The sequence below is a fragment of the Oryx dammah genome, unplaced genomic scaffold (assembly GCF_014754425.2).
Source record: "Oryx dammah isolate SB20612 unplaced genomic scaffold, SCBI_Odam_1.1 HiC_scaffold_13, whole genome shotgun sequence".
In the NCBI taxonomy this organism is placed as follows: Eukaryota; Metazoa; Chordata; class Mammalia; order Artiodactyla; family Bovidae; genus Oryx; species Oryx dammah.
Window position 1 is genome coordinate 39,448,154 of NW_024070197.1, and position 23,672 is coordinate 39,471,825.

The window sequence follows — 23,672 nt, forward strand, 5'->3', positions numbered from 1 at the left end:
GCCCAGACGCCGCGCGTAGCTCCGGGAGCCGCAGCGCCAGCGGGAGCCCCCCGGGGAGGAGCCGCGCAGGAGCCGGCACCTGCCGCGGGAGGGGCGGCGACGACGGTCGGAGCAACCTCGGGAGGCGAGCGGAGGCGCCATGGCAGAGTTCCCGTCCAAAGTGAACACGAGAACCAGCAGCCCGGCTCAGGGAGGCGGCGCCGTGGTGTCGACGCTGAGCCCCGACTTGGGGTTCGTGCGCTCCAGCCTCGGTGCGCTCATGCTCCTGCAGTTGGTGAGCGCGCTCGCGGGGCCTGGGCCCCGGGACCGGGTTAGGGTGGTGGTGTAGGGGGGTCCCGGCCGGGCCTGGAGGGATCGGGGACTCCGGAGCTACCCTATATCTTTGCTCCCCGCACACCCCCAACCTAGGCTCACACGCGCCCCAGTGCGCCTTGCCTTCCTCTGGGGGTGCTTGTAGGACGGACGCTCCGGAGATCTCCTTGGTACCCTCTCACCGCGAGACGCCCTAGTTGCCGTCTCTTAGAGCACACGCAAGATGTACGAATGTCAGAGTGCCTATCACTAGCGCCCCATCATTCCGTCCCCTCTGGTCATCAAGAGGTCATCCACAGAAGTGCTCACAAACGCCACAATCACTGCGCGCGACTGTTTCTCCCGGACTCTGGCTCTCCCTTTGCCAGGAATATGCCCTCAGCTCTCCAGCACCCAGCCTGAGGCAAAGTCCGATCTCAGCTGATCCTCTGCCGAGCTCCGAGCTGCCCCCGGTGGCTGGCACCCCAAAACACTCCTCGTCTAATCAAGCGGGCACATCGGGAGGCAACACAGACACTTCAGCGGGCCCTACGGCCCCTGCGAGGGAGCCCAACACATCTAGCTTCCACTGGGTAACCTGCCGCTTTCCGGCCGGTTTGGCCCCCGGGGTCCAAGATACCACGTCCAGGGTTGGGGGAGGGTTTGGTGGGAAGGCAGAGGCAGGAATCCTGTATCTAATACCTTCGGTAGACCCCTGCCGAGGCGAATCGATGGCCACATCCCTTTCTGAAGCAGTTTCGGGGTTGGAGGTGTTAGCTTCCCGCCCACCCCCGCTCCGCCCCGCAGTACCCTCTGGTTCCAGTCTGGGAGCTGGGTGGCTGCCCTGTGGGAGGGGTTTGTTGCGTTTTCAGGGGACTAGTGGGAAGATGGACGCGGGTCAAGATCCATCTTCCGTTAGGGCAGCTCCTGCTCTCCCACTGCTGGATCCTAGCAACAATGCCAGGGGTCAGCACAGAAGGCAGGGGCCCAGATCAAGCTTCCGTCTTTACCCAGGGGATCACACTTTTTCCTGCACCAGTGCTATCTCTTTCAGTTCAGTTCAGTCGCTCTGTCGTGTCCGACTCTTTGCGACCCCATGGACTGAAGCACCCAGGCTTCCCTGTCCGTAATCAACTCCCTGAGCCTGCTCAAACTCAGGTGCCATCCAACCATCTCATCCTCTGTCATCCCCTTCTCCTGCCCTCAATCTTTCCCAGCATCAGGGTCTTTTCAAATGAATCAGTTGTTCACATCAAAGTATTGGAGTTTCAGCTTCAGCATCAGTCTTTCCAAAGAATATTCAGGACTGATTTCCTTTAGGATTGACTGGTTGGATCTCCTTGCAGTCCAAGGGACTTTCAAGAGTCTTCTCCAACACCACAATTTAAAAGCATCAATTCTTGGGCGCTCAGCTTTCTTTATGGTCCAACTCTCACATCCATACATGACTACAGGAAAAACCATACTGTTGACTAGATGGACCTTTGTCAGCAAATAGTCTCTGCTTTTTAATATGCTGTCTAGGTTGGTCATAGCTTTTCTTCCAAGGAGCAAGAGTCTTTTAGTTTCATGGCTGCAGTCACCATCTGCAGTGATTTTGGAGCCCCCAAAAATAAAGTCTGTCATTGTTTCCACTGTTTCCCCATCTATTTGCCATGAAGTGATGAGACCAGATGCCATGATCTTTGTTTTCTGAATTTTTTTTTTTTAATGTGAATGTTGAGTTTTAAGCCAAATTTTTCACTCTTTTCTTTCACTTTCACCAAGAGGTTCTTTAGTTCTTCTTTGCTTTCTGCCATAAGGGTGGTGTCATCTGCATATCTGAGGTTCTTGATATTTCTCCTGGCAAGCTTGATTCCAGCTTGTGCTTCATCCAGCCAGCATTTAGCATGATGTACTCTGCATAGGAGTTAAATGAGGAGGATGATAATATACAGCCTTGACGTAATCCTTTCCCTGTTTGGAACCAGTCTGCTGTCCCATGTCCGGTTCTAACTGTTGTTTCTTGACCTGGATACAGATTTCTCAAGAGGCAGGCCAGGTGGTCTGGTATTCCCATCTCTTGAAGAATTTTCCAGTTTGTTGTGATCCACACAGACAAAGGCTTTGGTGTTGTCAGTAAAGCAGAAGTAGATATTTTTCTGAAATTCTTTTGCATTTTCTATGATCCAGCGGATGTTGGCAGTTTGATCTCTGGTTCCTCTGCCTTTTCTAAATCCAGCTTGAATATCTGAAAGTTCTTGGTTCACATACTGTTGAAACCTTGCTTGGAGAATTTTCAGCATTACTGTGCAAGTGTGTGAGATGAGTGTGATTGATCTGTAGTTTGGACATTCTTTGGCACTGCCTTTCTTTGGGATTGGAGTGCAAACTGACCTTTTCCAGTCCTATGACCACTGCTGAGTTTTCCAAATTTGCTGGCATATTGCGTGTAGCACTTTAACATCATTTTCTAGGATCTGAAATTGCTCAGCTGGCATTCTATTACCTCCACTAGTTTTTTTTTGTTTTGTTTTGTTTTGTTTTTTTTTTGTAGTGATGCTTCCTAAGTCCCACTTAACTTTGGACTACAGGATGTTTGGCTCTAGGTGAGTGATCACACCAACATGGTTATCTTGGTCATGAAGATCTTTTTTGTATATTTCTTCTATGTATTCTTGCCACCTCTTCTTAATATCTTCTGCTTTTGTTAAGTCCATACCATTTCTGTCTTTTATTGTGCCCATCTTTGCATGAAAATTTCTCTTGGTAGCTCTAATTTTCTTGTTGAGATCTCTAGTCTTTCCCATTCTGTTCTTTTCCTCTATTTGTTTTCATTGATCACTGAGGAAGCCTTTCTTATCTGTCCTTGCTATTCTTTGGAACTCTGCATTCAGATGCGTATAGCTTTCCTTTTCTCCTTTGCCTTTAGCTTCTCTTCTTTTCTCAGCTATTTGGAAGCCCTCGTCAGACAACCATTTTGCCTTTTTGCATTTCTTTTTCTTGGAGATGGTCTTGATCACTGCCTCCTGTACAATGTCGCGAACCCCGATCCATAGTTCTTCAGGCGCTCTGTCTATCAGATCTAATCCCTTGAATCTATTTGTCACTTCCACTGTATAATCGTAAGGGATTTGATTTAGGTCAAACCTGAGTGGTCTAGTGGTTTTCCCGAAGATGGAGAAGCGCTATACTGTCAGCAAAAACAAGACCACAAGACAGGGAGCTGACTGTGGCTGAGATCATGAACTCGTTATTGGTATCTCTTTCAGAATTCCTCAGATCTCTTCCTGTGAGCCTTGTCCCCAACCTCACCCTCAGGCTCTTTGGGAGGGTCTTGTAGGTGTTCGTCCAGACCCCAGGAAAAAATGTGGAATTGGAATCTCAGTCACTACAGCCCAGAAATCTGCATTTTAAACTCCTCTGAGTTGTCAGGCAGGTTCTCTGGGAAGGGAAGGGGAGGGGCAGAGGTTCCCTCAAATTTAAATCTGCTGGTAGGAAGGGCCTGTCTGGAGCGATGCTGAGTGCTAGGCTTCTGCCTGCTTGTGAAGGGAGCAGTTGCCAAGCACGAAGGAAGTCCCCGACCCAAGGGTGTGGAAGCGCAGAGGAGAGAGAGAATCAGTTCTGAGGTCAGGAAGGCTTGTGGAAGAAAGGTGGCTTTTGACATTGCCCTTTGGGCTTTCCTTGCAGCTTAGCTGGTAAAGAACATGCTGGGTTTGATCCCTGGGTTGGAAAGATCCCTTGGAGAAGGGAAAGGCTACCCACTCCAGTATTCTGGCCTGTATAGTCCATGGGTTCGCAAAGAGTTGGGCATGACTGAGCGACTTTCACTTCACTTCACTGATATCTGAGGCAGAAGTAGGGAAAGGGTGCTAAAAGGGCAGGCGATCATGCAGGCCAAGGCTTGGGGCTGGGGAAGTGGAAGAGAAGTAGGGAGCAGGCTTCCCTGGTGACTCAGATGGTAAAGAATCTGCCTGCAACGCTGCAGACCCGGGTTCAACCCCTGGGTCAGGAAGATCTCCTGGAGAAGGGAACAGCAACCCACTTCAGTATTCTTGCCCAGGAGATCCCATGGACAGAGGAGCTCTATGGGCTACAGTCCATAGGGTTGCAAATAGTCGGACATGACTGAGTGATTGAACACACATACACACGTGGGGAGAGTAGCCAGCAGGTTGATTTAGCCAGTGGAGGGAAGGAAGTTTTCCTCTACCCATCGAGTTCTTCTGGCTGGTCTAAGAGTTAAATTGACATGAAAGAGATGAACATGAGAAAAATCAAACAAGGTTTAATGCTATATACACATGGGAGAGACCCAGAAAAACTGAGGAACTCAAAAAATGGCCAAAGCCCTCCCCTTAAATCCCATCTTCAGCTAAAGAAAAAGAGGATGTTGAGGATGTGAGGTCAGTTACAGGATGTGACTGGGAAAAGCACAAGAAACAAGGGTAAGGTTGTGGTGCAAGTTTAAGTCATTGCTTTTTCCATGGATGTGTTTCTAGAGATTTGGTCAACCTCCTCTCCCTGGTACTGTGAGGGAGACATCCTTACAAATGTAAGTATTTCTTACAAAAGGGTAAGGAGCCTTGGTTCTCAGCTATTCCCTTGCCTGCTTTTCTTAGCAAATAACCAGCTTAAAATTGATATGCCAGAAAGATGAGTTTGGGGATGGTAAATTTTGCTCCCCTACACCGGAGTTGAAGCACTTGTATCTGGGTGGCCAGAAGCCGAAGGAGATAAATGATGATGGTTTTCTGTTTGCATACTTAGGGGGTTTGGAAACGCAGGGGCCTCTGAGCTGGGCTGAGGATGAGGAGGCCATGGGGTGGGTCCCCCATGGTTCACTCTTGGTAGACAGGACCTGAGCATCAGCCCCTTTTGCATTTGAACAATGAGACTTGGAATAAGGGGAACTAGAGGAGGGTCCTGCTGTGTCTGCAAGAACTGAAGTAGCTTCTGCTGGAGGAGGCTTGTGTCTCTTGATTTGGGGGTCCCTGTGGGCTTAGCAGCCCAGTCCTGAGCATCTGGGTCCCATCACACACAGATGTAGACAGAGGTGTGGATGGAATGTAGGACTGCCGGGAGAGCTGTGGGGGAGCTTGGCACTTGGACTCCAGGGACTGGCTCTGAGTGGGATGGCCTTCCTTTGCTCTCCCTGCAGTGTTTTTGGAGCCCAGGGTGGGAGGATGAGAGTCTCCCATTGGAGTGCTGAAGACCTGCACTTTCTCATGACTTCACCAATTGGCTTGCGGGAGAAGCTGCTTCCTGAACTGTTTCTCTGGCAATGGACAGTTCCATGGGGTCTGAGACAAAGGGGGCTCCACTCAATAGGCACCACGTCTGCTGGGCAGCCAGTGTGGCTCCCACCACTCAGATGCCAACTAGGCTTCAGGCTCTTTGCTAAGAGCTTCATATTCTCATATATTCCTCCACTTTACAGGTGAGGAAACTGAGGCCCAGAGGTCAGTTCTTGGCCCAAGAGCACATAGAGTGTTAGAGCTGGGATCGAAGCCCCCAGTGGCCTGACTTTTCTGACTGCACTTTTTTTATCACACTCAGCTGGGCTCCTCCCCAGCTGGACACTGGGTGTGGTGCTGTTGTGGGAGCAAAGACCCCAGTCCAGTACCTGCTCTCTGGAGCTCTTGGTCTCTGAGGGAGGTGCTCAAAGGATGAGCTTCCTATGGAGGGATCAGGTGGGCTGCCTGGAGGAGGCAGTACATGGGAAGGTATCAGACATCCGTGTTTCCCAAGATCTGGTGAAGGGTTCCAGATGTGGGAGGAGGAAGAGGGGCTGGGTGGGAAGGCCCCAGCTTCTTGAGAAGGAGATGTGTTCTTTGTTTAGTATTAAATGTGTCCTGAAGAACCAGCCTCAGTGTTCACTGATTTGTCACTTCCCCCATGCCATCTAGCTCCAGAAATAATATGAAATAGGATATGATATTAAGTCACATATGACAGAAGAGTTAAAGTAGTATATTTTTTAAAGTTGGTAGTGTGTGTGTGTGTGTGTGTGTGTGGAGATGGGGTAGGGGCTGACTTAAAGAGAGCTGAGAAGAATCTAGACTCAGTCACAAATTTAAGGCTGTTGATTCCTTGTTGAGTTTCCTACCAGCCTAGGTAAAAAGGGAAGCATGAATTTATACAGATAGCATCTAAAAAGAAAGAAAAATAAAACAAAAAAGGAAGCAGGCATGCCTGGTCTAGAGATAACTCTTGGTCTTAAAAACCGGGAACCTTTGATGCTGCAGATCTTTGTGTGGCTAGTTGGTGGAGGAACTTTGTGGAAGCTGTGGTTAACTTGGCTGATCCCAGAGACATATAGAGTAAGTATAAAGTGAAGCGCACATTTCTTCTTCTTGTTATTTTTTTTAATCTTCCTCCAGCCCGGGGGAGAAAGGTGATCTCCTGGGTTTGCATGCATGTATGCTAAATTGCTTCAGCTGTGTTTAACTTTTTGCAACCCTATGAATTGTAGCCCGCCAGGCTCCTCTGTCTATGGGATTCTCCAGGCAAGAGTACTGGAGTGGGTTACAATTTCCTCCTACGATCTTCCCGACCCAGCAATCAAACCCATGTCTTTTATGTCTCCCGCATTGGCAGTCAGGTTCTTTATCACTGGTGCCTCCTGGGAAGCCCCACGTGGGTTTACTGATGAAGGAACAGACTTAGAGAGTTTGAGGAACTTGTACAAGGACACATGGGGTAGAGCGGCCAAGCTGTGATTTGCACTCAGATCTGAGAATCCAAAGCCTGGCTCTAGCTGTGCTTCCTTTTGTTTTGTTTTTGGGGTTTTGTTTTGTTTTTTGGTGGGAAATGGGGTGCCTTGGAGAGGAAGAAGAGGAAATTCAGCATGGGAAACTCATTAGAGGCCAGGGCCAGAGGGAAGTCTTCCTGATAGAAATGGGCTCTGAAAGGTTTATTATGTGAAAGGGGTAGTAAGAAGGAAGTACAGAGCAGATGAACCTTGGAATATCTCATATAAAGGCCCAGCAGTCAGAAGGCTTGGGACAGAGAAGCCCTATGGGTGGTCTGTGACAGTAGAGCCATTTGTGTTTAGAAGCGTCTATCCTGTCCTTGGGGCTTGCCCAGTGGCTCAGCAGTAAAGAATCCACCTGCAATGCAGAGATGCAGGAGATGTGGGTTCGATCCCTGGGTCGGCAAGGTCCCCTGGAGGAGGAAATGGCAATCTTCTCCAATATTCTTGCCCAGAGAATCCCATGGACAGAAGGGCCTGGTGGGCTACAGTTCATCGGGTCACGAAGTATGGGACATGATGACTGAGTGACTGAACACACACACAATTCCCAGTTAACAGGGGAAAAAACAGATTGGAAGCTTCACTTGCCACTTGATCACGGTGATCCGTGGGCGGTCGTGAGAGGACTGGTGGAAGCAGAGAAGCTTGGTTTCAAATCCTGGCTCTGTGATCTTGGACAAGTTCCCTAATACCCCTAAGCCTCAGTTTCCGTGTCTGTGAAATGGTGATGGTGAGATTGTGGGGAAGGTGGAAGCTGATGTCTGCAGAGGGCTTAGCACAGTGTGTGTGAGAATGAAGGGAAATTATTAGGATTCACAGGGTCATAGAAATCTAGGGCTCTTACACTTGCTCCAAAGGTCCCCGGGTGTCTCCTCAGCAAGAGCTTGTATGCTTCCAGGGACAGGGAGCTCAGTCTCTCTAAAGGATGCCTGCTGCACCCTTGTGCGCTTGGGAGGGTGAGAAAGTCCTTCCTCTTGGTAATCCTGGATCTCTCTCCAGCCCCACAAGGCATGGCAGCTCCTCTCCAGGTTGGAGGCAGGACAGGACCTGAAAGTCAGCTCTTTAGCCTGGTGAGACAATGCTGTTGAGGTCTGAGAGGTGCGAGCAGAGGTTGGCCATGTTGGGATCGCCGTGTTGGGAACTCACAGGGTTTTCCTTAGCATTGAGTTTTGTGGGTTCCATCTCCCTAGGGCAGCATTCCTGCTGCTGCATGCTCCCCACCTTCCTCCATGCTCTGCTGTAGGGAGCCTGTATTGTTAGCTCCGCCTACACACCCCACTTGTGGCTGGGGGATTCTTGAATGTTTGGAGTCAATTTGTAATTATATAACCAATATATGGACACGTTCTCCTTAAAAAGCAAAAACCGATTACAGATAAGACTAAAATTATCCTTGGATCCCCTGCCTGTCTCCCAAAGGGAACTGCTGTATTGGGGTGTTTCTATTTCTTTTTCCCATGCATTTAAAATACACTGATGTCTTAATTCTGTATCCTTTGTTCAGTTGCTTGTCTTATATCCAGGGTACCTGCATCTCTTTGAGCTGTCTCCCTCCTTCTTAACCATTCAGGCTATTCCAGAATGTCACTGGTTGGACCTGAGTTCATTTAGCCATTTCTCTATTGATGGGCCTGGTTTTTGTTTTGTTTTTTATTTATTTTGGCTTCCCTTGTGACTCAGCTGGTAAAGAATCCACCTACAATTTGGGAGACCTGTGTTTGATCCCTAGGTTGGGAAGATCCCCTGGAGAAGGAAAAAGCTACCCACTCCAGTATTCTGGCCTAGAGAATTCTATGGACTGTATAGTCCATGGATTCGCAAAGCGTTAGACAGAACTGAACAACTTTCACTTCACTTTATTTTTTTATTCTCTGTTTTTTTTAAACTTTTAATTTTGTTTGGGGTATAGCCAGTTAACAATGTTGTGATAGTTTCAGGTGAACAGCAAACAGACTCAGCCGTACATATATATGTATCCATTCTCCCCCAAAGTCGCCTCCCATCTAGGCTGCCACATAACATTGATATAGCATGACAGTACTATACAGTAGATTCTTGTTGGTTATCCATTTTATATGTAGCACTGTGTAAATGTTGATGGGCTCTTTTTTTTTTTAATGCTTTTATTCTTTTAAAAATATATACAGACATATAGCAAAAACACTTTAGCAGTCCAAAGGGCTATTAATGAATACAAAGGGTTATCAATGAATATATAATCTCTTATCCTGGTTGGGTCACTGCCCACACCCCTATCCCTGGCCCTCGCTGGAGGCATTATGGGTGTGACATTCCAGGGTGAGTCAGTGGGTTATTTACACAAAACACGGGTAGCCCCACCGCACCTGTGCCTTTCCAGTCTTTCCCTCCTGGCAATATACCTAGGGATGTCCTGTATCATTGCACAGAGAACTACATGTGTCTGTCTTTTTTAATCCTTTCTTTTCTTAATTTCTTTAATAGATAATATATTTACAACAGTCCAGAATAAAATAGAATGGGAAAGAGCACCAGGAGCAATCTCTGTCCCCTTTGGATCGAGTTGACTCCCCCCATGCCCACTCTGTTCTATTTCCTGTGTATACCCCAACCTCTCCCCACTTTACCCCAGGGATATCATCTAACCAGGTGGCACAGTGGTAAAGAATCTGCTAGCCACTGCAAGAGACTTGGATTCGATCCCTGGAGAAAGAAATGGCAACCCACTCCAATACTCTTGCCTGGAAAATCCCATGGACGGAGGGGTGTAGTAGGCTACAGTCTTTGGGGTCACAAAGAGTCGGACACAACTGAGCAACTTCACTTCACTTCACTTCCTCCCTATAACCTTTACAAGTTCTGATCCTTTATTCCCAGCTTATAACTAGACCAACTCCAGCTCATCCTCAACACCACTGAGGACATCTTTGTGCCATTTCTTTGTAACAACTTTTGGGCACTACAACCATTTGGGAGACTATCTTGGAAGGGATGGGATCTAAAATTCTAAGTGTAAATCTTGACCAAATTGTGTGGTGGATTTTAACTTAATGGTAAAATTTTGGATAGGATGGGAGTTAGAGACATTATCTCAATTTGGGTCTGAAATGGGTTAGGCAGCATTAGTCCCAACCAATACCCCCCTGGGTCTTATCCTCCAAGACTGGGAAAGATTCAGACTACTGGGATTAAAAACAAAGAATCTTGTTATGGTATGTAATCATATTTGGTCACGACATGAGCTAGGAAGCCAAGAAAAGTGAAAAAAGGGAAAGTGAAGTCACTCAGTCATGTCCAACATTTTCTGACTCCATGGACTGTAGCCTAAAAGGCTCCTCTGTCCATGGGATTTTCCAGGCAAGAATACCGGAGTGATTGCCATTTCCTTCTGCAGGAGATCTTCCTGATGCAGGGACTGAACCCAGGTCTCCCACATTGTAGGCAGACAGTTTACTGTCTGAGCCAGAAGCTAAGAAAAGTGGCCATTAAGTGGATCTCTGAGTTATGATACTATAGTGCAGTTAGATTTATATTGTAGAAGGAAATTTAAATGGAGTGAGCTTCCATATGTTCAAATTTTCATGGCCTTGTATTTATACAGTGAGACCCAAAAGGAATTTAAGGTGCATGTAGTTCAAAGGGATAATTCTAGTAAGGAGACAGAAGACATTTTAACTGATCTACCCTATGGAGCCATCCAAAGTTTAAATCCTCTGCAAGGAGGAGCCAGAGCTACTCCTTGCCTACTGGGAGGAACCATTACCTCTGGGGAAGACACAGCTAGGGATAAAAAGAGGCCCCACCCATATTCAGGAACTTCTTTTTACCCTGAGTTACCCAAGTTCAGTTCAGTCGCTCAGTCATGTCTGACTCTTTGCAACCCCATGGACTGCAGCACGCCAGGCTTCCATGTCCATCACCAACTCCTGGAGCTTACTCAAACTCAGGTCCGTTGAGTCAGTGATGCCATCCAACCATCTCATCCTCTATCTAACCCTGCTTCTCCGGCCTTCAATCTTTCCCAGCATCAAGGTCTTTTCCAGTGAGTCAGTTCTTCACATCAGGTGGCTAAAGTATTGGAGTTTCACCTTCAGCATTAGTCCTTCCAATGAATATTCAGGACTGATCTCCTTTAGGATGGACTGGTTGGATCTCTTTGCAGTCCAAGGGACTCTCAAGAGTCTTCTCCCAACACCACAGTTCAAAAGCATCAATTCTTCGGCGCTCAGCTTTCTTCACAGTCCAACTCTCACATCCATACATGACTACTGGAAAAACCATAGCCTTGACTAGATGGACCTTTGTTGGCAATGTAATGTCTCTGCTTTTCAGTATGCTACCTAGGCTGATCATAACTTTTCTTCCAAGGAGTAAGCGTCTTTTAATTTCATGGCTGCAATCACCATCTGCAGTGATTTTGGAGCCCCCCCCAAAATAAAGTCTGACATTGTTTCCACTGTTTCCTTGTCTATTTCCCATGAAGTGATGGGACCAGATGCCATGATCTTTGTTTTCTGAATGTTGAGCTTTAAGCCAACTTTTTCACTCTCCACTTTCACTTTCATCAAGAGGCTTTTTAGTTCCTCTTCACTTTCTGCCATAAGGGTGGTGTCATCTGCATATCTGAGGTTATTAACCCCATTAGTAAGATCTTTTGATCTCACCTGGGGGTACTTAACAGATTTTACTATACCTTTGCTGCACCGCCAAGGAAAAGCAGGATATAACACTGGCAGCCAGAGCCCATACAGACCAATTGGCAGCCCAAGCCAACAGGGCCATGCAGTGCACTGGGTAGGGAACGATGCTGTCCCCGAGGCAAATTTGCAGTGGAATCACCAGCTGATTCTATTGATAATAGATAGATGGGACCATATGATTAACTGTTTAATAGAGATTATGAAGAAACTTACAGTAAAACCTATTAATTACAAAAAGGTGAAAAAGGTCCAACAGGGATAGGATGAAAAACCTGCAGTCTTCCAAAGGAGATTAGTAGAAGCTTTTAGGAGGGATACCTAAGCTTTAAGGAGTGTATCCCTCCTCCTCTGAGGGACGGGCCCTTTTGGCTATGCATTTCATAGCCCAATCTGCCCCAGACATCAGGCATAAAATTCAGAAAGCAACTGCTGGTCCTCAGACTCCAATGAATGATTTGTTCCAATTGGCTTATTTGGTTTTCAATAATGGGGATATGGTTAAAAAGACTGAATGCACCCAGAGAAATATGCAAGAGACCCAAATGATTGCAATGGCTTTGTCTGCTCAAAGACCACCAACTAGGAGGCTGTCCTTGCTTGGCCAATCTGGTCCTGGTGGACCACGAGGTCGGTGGGTACACATACAAGGCCACTGCGGCCTCTGTGGACAAAGGGGTCACTGGAGGAAGCACTGCGGTCGATGTGTCCTTTGCAAGTAGCCAGGCATTGGCAGAGGGAATGTCCCAGACACCAGACAGTAGAGGCCCCTCAACCATTGATGGTTTTGCAATCAGAAGACCGATGGGACCCAAGACTAAAAATGGTTCTGCCGAAAGATACCATCTACATAGCTAATGTCAAGCTTTGGGTGATCATTGATGTGGCTTGGTAGAATTTCTTATAGACACTGGTTACAACCTTCTCAGTCTTAGCCCAAAGGATTGGAAACCTTAGCTTCTATACCAACAAATAAAACACAGGCAGTTTTGAAAGTCCTAGGCTTGATAGAGGAAATGCCACAACCTTGTTATACCAAGGGGAAAAATTGGGCTAAAAATAGGGGGTTAATAAGTCAAAGGGGATGGTGTATGTTAGATGAAAATACTGTGATTCCACAAACTCAGCAATGGAAAGTAATCAAGGTTTTATATGAAACTACCCACTATGGATGTGAAAGTGAAGTGAAAAGTGAAGTCGCTCAGTCCTGTCCGACTCTTTGGGACCCCATGGACTGTAGCCTACCAGGCTCCTCAGTCCATGGAATTTTCCAGGCAAGAGGACTGGGTTGCCATTTCCTTCTCCAGGGGATCTTCCCGACCCAGGGACTGAACCTGGGTCTCCCGCATCGCAGGCAGATGCTTTACTGTCTGAGCCACCAGGGAAGTAAGATATGGATGTGAAGCTCTTTGGAATTTACTATAAAGCTTGCCTGTGGGTAAAGGAATGAAAATGGTAGTGGCCCAGATTACCAAATCCTGTGACACATGTTTACAAAATAACCCTAGAGAAATGCCACCCTCTCCTCCGTTATTCAGACCCATTCAACACCTAGGAGAACTGGGAAATTGATTTTACTCAGATGCCCAAGTCTGGAGGAAACAAATATTTGTTGGTAAAGGTAGACACATTCACTTGGAGAAGGCAATGGCACCCCACTCCAGTACTCTTGCCTGGAAAATCCCATGGATGGAGGAGCCTGGTGGGCTGCAGTCCACGGGGTCGCTAAGAGTTGGACACGACTGAGTGACTTCACTTTCACTTTTCACTTTGATGCATTGGAGAAGGAAATGGCAACCCACTCCAGAGTTCTTGCCTGGAGAATCCCAGGGACGGGGGAGCCTGGTGGGCTGCCGTCTATGGGGTCGCACGGAGTCGGACACAACTGAAGCGAGTTAGCAGCAGCAGCAGCAAACACATTCACTAAATGGCTAGAGAACTTTCCCACATGGACAGAATGAGCAACAAAGAATTTGATTAAAAAGATAATCCCATCTTTCAGATTACCTCAATATATACAAAATGATAATGAACCTCTCCCAGATTTAGGAATTATTTTGGTAAAATGGTTTGGGTTCTCAAGATCATGACTAAAATTCTGAAATAGAAACTACGAGGTCTCTGTTTGTGTGTTCATATGTGTCTATAAGTGTGTTCTAGATGTATAATATTGCCAAAAGTTAATTCACAAAATAGCTCTTTTAATTGACTTAAAGGAAATTAAATGCTCATATAAATACTCAAAAATACAAAATAGTCTGGCGAGAATTAATTTCAGTCTTATGTTATCTGAAAAATACTCAGGACAAAACTGATATCTGGTGATTGAACAGTGAAAGATTGAAAATTTGAAAGTGGTTTAAGCTTTTTGGTGTGATTAATATAGGCAAAGAGTTACACATGATCAGGATTTTCTAAGACTGAATTAAATTTAGTTGGGTAAATGGATTTTGTTAGGAATGGATTTGATTTCTCCTTCCAAAGTATTCTTGAAATGCTTCTTTTGACAAACAGATTGAGATGAGTTTCTTTGCCTATAAGTGATTTACATTTGCTTTTGAGATCTTTAGGGAAAAAAACCTTTAGGTAGGGAAAAAGTATTGTCTCCCAGTGACTTATGATCTTATCTAACTGAAAACTAACTTTGGGATGTTTTAGAGGGCTCCTATGTTATCTCAAAGAGATATATTTAACTAGGGTTATTTGGTATGTTATGTTAAATGTGATCATTTGTAATTCTGGTTATCCAACTTTATCGTACATTGTAATCAGATGTTTCACCATGCCTTTTGAGTCTTTTGTCATTTATACATATTTATGTACCCTGGTGCTGGTTCAAAAAATGCTTCATTAACCAGAAGATGCATAGGAAGGCTAAGGAACCAGTTACAGCAGTTCTACATCAAGATGGCTCTAGGGATTTCAGCCCTTGTAGACTAAAACAAGGAGCCCCCCCTTGTCCCTGGGGCCCCTAGATTGGGTATCCAGAATTACAGAAGATGGACCTTCCCTTCTGCTTCCCAAGCTGGGTTTTGGCTGGGTTAGTGTCCCAGCCACATGGGTTCAAGTCCCAAGCTGGGTTTTGTCTGGGTTCGAGTTCCACACATGGGTTCAAGTCCCAGTCTGGTAAATGGTTTCACCCCAACCCTATTCCCAGCAGGCAGAGAGGCCAGGTCTCATGGGGCTAATGAAGTGCCTGTGATCCCAGCAGCCAGCTCTCTCTGGAGAGCCAATGGCAGGGACCAGCCTAGGGTGCTGAAAACATTGCTTCTGTCATCCCCTCAGGGTCCAAGGACCACCCCTGCCCCTTCTCTGCTCCCACCTCCAGGGCACTGATATTCCCTCCCAATTAGTCTCCAGGGAGTGTCCCTACCTTCTGGGATTTGGAATTCTATTCCCCACTGGGCATCTCTCTATCTGCTGAGTCACAGAACTGGCCCCACCATTAACTGTGCATAACCTTGGGTGAGGTTCATCTTTTCCAAGTGACTTGGTTTCCCCATCTGTGAAATGGGCCATGTGCTTTATGTAAAGAGCTGGGCTTCCTGGGAGTGAAGCAATGGGGTGGGGTGGGGGGAGGGGTTGGAGTTGAGTTGCACTTGACCTGGGCTTTCAAGGGGCCTAAGGCCTGCCTGGGATAGCTCTGTATGGCTGTTAGAGTCTCCGTGCTGGGGAGAAGGCACAGATTGGCCTTCTGGGGAGACCAGGAGACCCCAGTGAAGGGAGGAGAGGAGGGTGGGAAGGCAGGCAGGTAGGGTGTAAATTTCTGGAACTTCACTGAGGGGCTGTGTTGCTGCTGCCTCTGGGAGCCAGGGAAGGCCTTGGCGATGCCTCAGGGGGCCCCCACCTGCCTCCACACACCTGGGGCTGTCTGTGGAGGGGACCTGCTTAGTCTCTGGCCCCAGAGTGCTGCTTGAGCTTCAGGTTGGGAAGGTTTTTCTAGAACCCCGAGAGAGACCCCAGAGGAATATGGTGGCAGTAGGTTCCTTGACATTCAGTCTGCACGCAGGGGCTGGAGGTCCCCGTTAGGGGGATCTGGGGGTGGCAGGGCCGTGAGGGTAGTGGTGTAGAGGTCTCTTTCATCTTTAATTCTGTAACTCAGGACTCAGGAATAAGAAGCACTGTGATAAAGGCTCTGTTTGGAAAGCCCTGGAGGTGACCCAGGCCCTGAGTCAGTGTTCCCCTCCTCCCCCTCCTCCTTGGCAACCCAGGCTGGGAGCTGCATGCTTGTGGGTGGGGACCCTGGCTTCTTGGCTCTCTCCCCCCACCCCACACTCCCTGAATCCTATAACAGCGCCTGGCACAAAGCGGGCCCTTGGGGGAGAGTTTGTTCAGTGACTCGATGTGGTAACTCACGTGCCTGCTTTTCAGGTGACAAAAGGGAGGTTTGGCAGAGTTAGATACCAGCCCAGACCCGGTCAGTTGGCCCCAGGCTGGGTTATGAACCTGCCCCGGCGTGGCCTACAGAGCAGACAGTGGGAATTCCAAGGAGCCTATCCCTCTGCAAGGGGAGGGGGGGGGTGTGGAGTTGTGGTGGCACCCCACCGCCCGGCGCCTCTGTCCCCTGCGCCTTTGTCTCCTGTGACACAATGGGTGGCTTTTTGTCCCCATAAAGTCCCTTTCACCATAGGGAGAAGGGCCAGAGCGGGGGTGGAGGCTGGGCTGGGCCAGGCCAAGTTCTGAGTGTCCTGAGCTGCCCAGATGTGTCCCTGTGTGGGGAAACCCTGGGAAGGGTTCACGTGGTCCCCTGGACCTCAGTTTTCTGGAAGGTGCAGTGGGGAGAAGGGAGTCCTGGGGGCTGTTGAATGGGCCCCACCCTCACATTGTTCCCAAAACATTTCGTTTCATTACCAATGTTTAAAAAACTGAAGATTTCATGTAGAAATTTGGATTTCTAATATCTCTTTAAAAATTAGAACTTCTTCAGACTTCCCTGGTGGTCTAGAGGTTAAGGATCTGTGTTTCCTCTGTAGGGGGCATGGGTTTGATCCCTGGTTGGGGAACTACGATCCAGCATGTCGTGTGGTAGGTGCAATAAAAAAAAAAAAGTTCTGGCTATCCCAGGCCTGCATTCCCCCAGACATCAGCTGGTTGCTCTCAGCTCCACAGACCTCCCCTGGCCCACCTTAGTCATTTCTGTGACCTGCCTGTCTTGGTAGCTGCTGAGTTTGAAACCACAGTGTTAGCTCTGGGGCACAATGTCCCCCTCGTGCCACCCCACCCCCCAACTCTGGGGTTTACTCCCTCTAAGCCCCAGGCTGTCTAACAGCCTTCCTAGCCACTCACAACCTCTGCAACTGTTCACTTTTTCCTTTATTTTACCTGCATGACATACCTATGAGGTAGTTGCAGGAAGGGGGATCCCTTCCAGGGCCCAAGAGTGGGCTCTTGTGTAACCCTCGGAAATGAATTGTCTGAGGAGACACACGTGTTGACAAAGCAAGAGACTTTATTGGGAAGGGGCGCCCGAGAGAAGAGCAGGAGGGTAAGGAAACCCACAACTGCTCTGCCATGAGGCTTGCAGTCTCAGGTTTGATGGTGATGGGGTTCGTTTCTAGGCCAGTTTATTGTCTCTGGCCAGTCACTCTTGATTCAGGGTCCTTTCTGGTGGTGCATGCACTGCTCAGCCAAGACGCGTGCCAGCGAGGAGGATTCTGGGAGGTGACATCTCCTTTTGACCTTTCCTAAGTTCTTTTGGTTAGTGGTGGCATGTTAGTCCTGTCTTCCTTACCAGGACCTCCTGTTGTAAAATAACTCACGCACATGGTTACTATGGTGTCTGACCAGCGCCATGGGCGGAGTTCCTCACACTGGATGCCGTGAGGAACTCTGTCCATGGCAGACCAGGGTGGTTGGTTTCAGTTGGTGTGTTTCCCTTAACAAGGTGACCAGCATCGGGGTACATTCCCAACCTTCTTATGTGTCAGATGAAAAAACAAGCCAAAAAGGTTAGATGACTCTATGATGAACCTAGACAGCGTATTAAAAAGCAGGGCATTCACTTTGCCAACAAAGGTCTATATAGTCAAAGTCAAAGCTATGGTTTTTTCAGTAGTCATGTACAGCTATGAGAGATGGACCATAAAGAAGGCCGAGTGCCAAAGAATTGATGCTTTCAAACTAGGGTATCGGAGAAGATTCTTTAGAGTCCCTTGGACTGCAAGGAGATCAAATCAATCAATCCTAAGGGAAATTAACCCTGAATATTCATTGGAAGCTCCAATACTGTGGCCACCTGAGGTGAAGAGCCAACTCACTGGAAAAGATCCTGATGCTGGGAAAGATAGAGGGCAGGAGGGGGCAGAGGATGAGATGGTTGGATGGTATCACCGACTCAATGTACATAAGTTTGAGGAAACTCTGGAAGATAGTGAAGGACAGGGAAGCCTGGCACGCTGCAGTCCATGGGGTTGCAGAGAGTCAGACACGACTTGGTGACTGAACAACAATAAGGCCACTCTTGGCCCAGAGAGTGGAGAGTATTAAAAGGAGAGTTGAGTGACCATCTTGGGGCAGGAGTGGAGTTAGCGAGTGCTCCTGGGATTGGTAGAGTCCCTTCGGTCAGTACGAGGGAGGAGAGGCTGTGGGTACCCCTGGAGGAGGCCTGGCTCAGACTGAGAGGAGCCTTGGAGAACGCTGAGCAGACCTCCCTGCTTCTGCACAGAGGGGAAGACTGAGGTCTAAACGGTGAAGGTTCTGCCCTGGGGCCCTTAGCCTGTGAAGAGAGGAGGGAGCGTAGCTGCAGGAGGAGTCCTAGGGTGGGGTTGGGTTGCATTCTGCTCCCCTTCACCTCCACACCTCCACCACCTTAGGATAAGCCCAGCTGCCTTATCTGAAAGGTGGGCGGGACTGCACTGATGGGTGGGGGTGGGGAGGTGACCCTTATCTGCCAGGAACTATGCTTGGTGCTTAAGGTTAAATACCTTCACCTCACCAAGCCCCACACCCCTAGGAACTGCACATGCTGGTCCTACCCCATGTACTGCAGGAAACCAGGCCCAGGGAAGGGACTGGAAGGCCCAAGTTCTAAGTCCTCGAAGTGATAACGATATTAGGGCATGTACTGAGTGTCAAGACTGTGTTGGGTGTTGGTCTGAGTGCCTTTCGTACATTATTTCATTTACATCTACCCTTGTAAGGTCGGCACATTTTGAAGATGAGCACACGGAGGTACAGAGAGGCTCAGCAACTTGCTGGAGGTCACACAGCTCGTAAGCTGGCAGGGCCAGAGCTTGAACCCAGGGAGTCAATAGACCAACTTTTCATCAGTTAATGCCAACATCTCCCAGTTAAATCAGATCATAACAGCCATTCACAGCCTCAAAGAGTAGCAAAGAAAGATGTATTCACTGAAGTGACTTAGCAGCAGCAGCAGCCATAACAAATTCCCACGAACTAGGTCACTTAAAAAACAACAGGAATTTATTGTCTCACAGTATTAGAAGTTCAAAGTCAAGGTGCTGGCAAGGTTGGTTCCTTTGGGAGGCCCTGAAGGAGAGTCTGTCCCATGCTTCTGGCCAGGAATTCTTTGTTTTCCTTGGCTTGGAGACATATCACTCTGATCTCTGCCCCCGTCTTCACATGGTGCTCTCTCTGTGTGTGTCTCTATGTCCAGTTTCCCTCTTATAAGAACCTCAGCCCCTGGATTGCTCCCCCACAACTGATTGCCCCCCACCAAATGCCTCATGGTCAAGCATTTGTGACTAATCCCTTTCCTCTCTGACTCAGCAGGTGCTTTTAACAAAAATCGCTGTTATCCAGTTGAAAAAAATTTTTGGAAGCTCGAACGTCCTGGAGCATGTGTGAATGTGACCTTTTTGACAGTGTTAGTCGCTCAGTCATGTCTGACTCTGCAACCCCATGGACTGTAGCCCACCAGGCTCCTCTGTCCATGGAATTCTCCAGGCAAGAATACTGAAATGGGTTGCCATTTCCTTCTCCAGGGGATCTTCCCGACCCAGGGATTCAACTTCCGTCTCCTGCAGATTATTTATCGTCTGAGCCACCAGGGGAGTTGTCGTTTAAAGACAAAATCCCTCATCTGAAATCTTTAGGTTTTCAAGAAGGAAAGGGCATTTTTTTTTTTTTTTCCTTCAGGATTTCCAGACAGTTCTCTTGGTTCATCTGCAGGGGGTACCTGAGGAGGCATGGCAGGGGCCTCAGAGTTTGGAGGGGCCGAGGGGCAAGGCTTCATTCAGTGCATGTTTGTATGTGTGTGTATGTCTGTGTGTCAGTCTTTGAAGAGTAAGACACACAGGTGTATGCGTCGACATGGGGTCAGAGGTGCATGGGGTCAGAGGTGCATGGGGACAGAGGTGCATGGGGGCAAGGGTCAGGGAGCTCGAGAGTTTGTTACAGCACAGAGTTCTGCTCTTCCTCACCTGGCTCCTTCCTTTTGCAAACTTCCCCCCCACCCCCTGCTCTCATGTCCTAGTGAGATCTTTCTTGACCTTCTTATCCCTTCTCAGCTGAATTTTTCCCCATAACAAATTTCCTGTGCTTCCCTCATGTACTAGGGTTTTATCTGACTCCCCTACCCCCAACCCAGCTGTAGAGTGAGAGCTCCAGGAGAGCAGGGCTTCCCATGTTTACCGCTCACACAGTGGTAAGTGCTCAACAGGTGTCTGCCTTACTTATCTGGCAGCACCAGGTCTTAGTCACAGCATGCAGGATCTTCAGTTGTGACATGGGGCCTCTTGGTTGTGCCTTGTGGGATCTGGTTCCTCGACCCGGGATCGAACCTGGGCTCCCTGCATTGCAGCATACGGTCTTAGCCACTGGACCACCCAGGAAGTCCCACAACAGATACTTGTTGGATGAGTGAACCTAGAGGGAGGCACACGGTGGGGCCTGTGCTCAGAGAAGGGGTGTCAGACTTGCACGAGGACCTGTACAACGCCCAGCGGGCAGGTGGCAGAGTCAGGGCTGTCTGCCTTGCCCTCTGGCTACCGCTTCCCTGCTTCCCCTGCAAGGTGGGTTTTACTGTTCTGGACGGGACTGTAAGACAAGTCTTCCGGCCTCTTCCAGCTGGACTGTGGGTCCGCAGCAGGAGGGAGGGTCCAGCAGCTCCTGCACATTCTAGAGATGAGGCCTGGGCCCAGCTTCCCATGCCCAGCAGAGGGTCAGCACATGCGGGGGTGCCCTATCCTGGACTGGGGTGCTCCGGCAGATTCTTGGGGCTGGGGGTGAGAGGACGGGAAAAACCAGTCTGTCAGGTTCAGATGGACCTTCCTTGTTGGAGAGCAGAAACCGAGGCAGCTCCCTGGGCACAGGGCCAGGGAGGCAAGGCCGGAGGGATGCCAGATATTCTCATGCTTATTCCAGCAGCTTTGTCTCCCAGAGGCTGCGCTTGCTGATCTGGAAATCAGGGCTGAGCAGGAGGGAGAGGCAGAGACCAGGGAGCCAGGATGCCAGCTGGGCCTCACCCCTCGGAGCCAGCCCAAGTGTCCTCATTTTTTGTACATCACTAAGTAACTCTTAATAGACCAGGTTTCAGAAGAGGGTTGATCTGGGTTCAAGTCCTGCCCTACCCTGTCCTTGACTCATGGGTGACCACAGGTGACCATGGGCACATTTTCCTCTGAGCTCCTGTTTGAAAAATGGGGCTAATAAAAAAGCTTAATGAGTAGGTTATGGGAAAATCAGTGAAATAAAAGGGAAGGTGCTCATCTGAGGCTTGGCACATTACAAGCCAGAGGGCATTATGTGGTTATTTGAGACCAAGCCATGAGTGATAACACCATCAACTGATAAGTGTACATTAACATAAACCCAAATCATTCCCTTCGTGATTTTTAATTCACTGCATTTTCTAACTTCCTTTCAGATAGTTGTAACCAGGCAATACAATGGCATGGAGGCCCATAAGGACCCTGCTTTAAAGCAAGGAGATAATTAGGGACTTCCCTGGAAGTCCAGTGGTTAGGGTTCCACGCTCCCACTGCGGGGGCATGGGTTTGATCCCGTACGCCCAGTGGCATGGCCAAAACAAAAAGACAAGGAGATAATTGTCTGCCCCTGGAAGGGTCCTGTGCCTTGCTGCTTTGGGTGTGTCTGTTCTTTCGAGCAGTGACCGCACCCCCCGCCAGGTCTGAGGGCTCTTGGCCCCACTGATGTGTCTGTTTCAGGCAGTGTCTGTCCGAAGGATGAGTGGTAAAAGCTTGGGGGTCTGGGCTGAGACACCCTGACTCTGGATCCTCATGGATAAGGACTCCCCTCCAGTGGTGTGACTGCCCACAAGGCCCTGCTCCCTGTCCCACCTTCCTCACCGCACACTGGGCCCTGCGGGCCACCTAGTCTATTGGTGGTGGCTGAAGGAGAACACTAGAGGCTGGAGGTGGGGCAGGAAGGCTGGCAGGGTGCAGTAGCCAGGTGGGCATCCCTGGGAACTCACCCCTCCCCCCCAGAAGAGGAAGAGGGGCAGGTGCAAAAACCTCGAGAGAAGGGGGAGAGGGTGCCTTCCTGAGTCTCCCACTCCCACCCCTGGGTGGAGGGAGGCAAGGCTGAGAGCATATTTATCGACTCAGGCCTGCATCTTCCTATAACACACAGCACCTTTGCCGGAAGGGTGTCTGGCCCCTATTTCTTGGATAAGGAAGCTGAGGCCGGTTAGCGCCTGAGCATGTGTTTACTGAGCAGGTACTCTGTGCTCGGCATTGCAGGGTACTGGAGACGCAGTGATGCCCAAAACCCAGGGGCCTGGGTTCTAGCGGGTGGACTAGAGATGCCCTGGGGAGCCACACACAGGCGGGGATACTTGCCTGGTGTGCCACCACACAGGCAGGGTGAAAGCCCAGCAGCTGACTGGCAAGCCTCTACCTCTCATTTCCGGTGGTGAGGGAAAAAGAAAGCTGTCAAAGGGGCTGCTGGATTCTGGGCCTCAGCTAAGGTTACCCCTGCCCTGCCCCACACGTGGAGGGGGACTGATACAGAAACTTCCCTTTTGGCCCTTGGCACAGGACCCTCTCTGAGGGCTTTCCTGGTAGCTCAGATGGTACAGAATCCGCCTGCAATGTGGGAGACCTGGGTTCGATCCCTGGGTTGGGAAGATCCCCTGGAGAAGGGAATGGCTGCCCACACCAGTATTCTGGCCTGGAGAATCCCATGGACAGAGGAGTCTGGCGGGCTACAGTGCATGGGGTCTCAGAGTCGGATATGACTGAATGACTTTCACTTTAGGGGACCCTTTCTGGCTGCTCTGAGGTGAGTGACAGCTCTCCCTTGTCTGGGAAGCTGGGGAAATTTTTGTCCTTCAAACCAGCAGGCAGAGCAAGTGAGCAAGTAAGGTACCACTCTGCCAAGTTCCCCAGGATGCCCTTGAGGTGGGTCAGCCGACCTGCCTGTGTAGAATTCCCTGCGCGACGGCGTCCTCAGCTGGGAATAGTTCCTTTTTATACATGAACCCTCATGGGCGCTGACCTTATAGAGTAAGTGTGCTCTTCATACTCACACGACCAGTGTTGTGAGCACAGCACAGAGTGGCTGTGAGTCGCCCCAGCGCCACACAGCTGGCAAGAGGAGTGGGTTATAAGTCAGGCGGTCGGCCCTGGAGGCCGTGGTGTCAGCTGCTCTGCACACTCTGGGATGTTGGGGCCCACCTTGCCATGTACAGATGGCGTGCTAGTCCCTTCGCTTCTCCGAGGCCCAGTTTCACCTGGAAGGCAGGCATGGTAGCACCTGTATGGTGCAGTTAGGCGAGTCAGAGAAGGCTGGGTGGAGGGGGCTTGGTGGGGCTCCAGGCAGATGTCTCTGTACCTCCGGACCTCAGTGATTGTGTCCCTGCCTCAGGCATGTGCTGGTGACTTCATCTTTCTTTCAGTAGCTTTTCCTAAGCCCCTGGCCGAGCTTGGGTCCTGTCCTGGTTGCCAGCATGCACTTATGAATGAGCCAGTCATTTTCTTGGGGAACTGGATGAGCCCGGGAGACCACCCTCTCCAGGGCTGCAGGGGTCTCACCCTGGAGGCAGCCGA

The 23,672-nt window shown here is 49.2% G+C and overlaps 1 protein-coding gene across 2 annotated transcripts in view; it reads left to right on the forward strand.

The window, feature by feature from the left end:
* LOC120873147 (plasmolipin) overlaps nucleotides 1-23,672 on the forward strand; it is a 28,505-nt gene continuing 4,833 nt past the window's right edge. Inside the window, exon 1 of one of the 2 annotated variants that reach the window (XM_040253925.1) lies at nucleotides 1-274. In XM_040253925.1, coding sequence (XP_040109859.1) covers nucleotides 140-274 — 135 coding nt within the window. In that variant the 5' untranslated portion in view covers nucleotides 1-139. Of the gene's footprint in view, nucleotides 275-4,416; nucleotides 4,826-23,672 lie in introns of those variants that run through there. The other variant, XM_040253926.1, reaches the window with a different exon arrangement.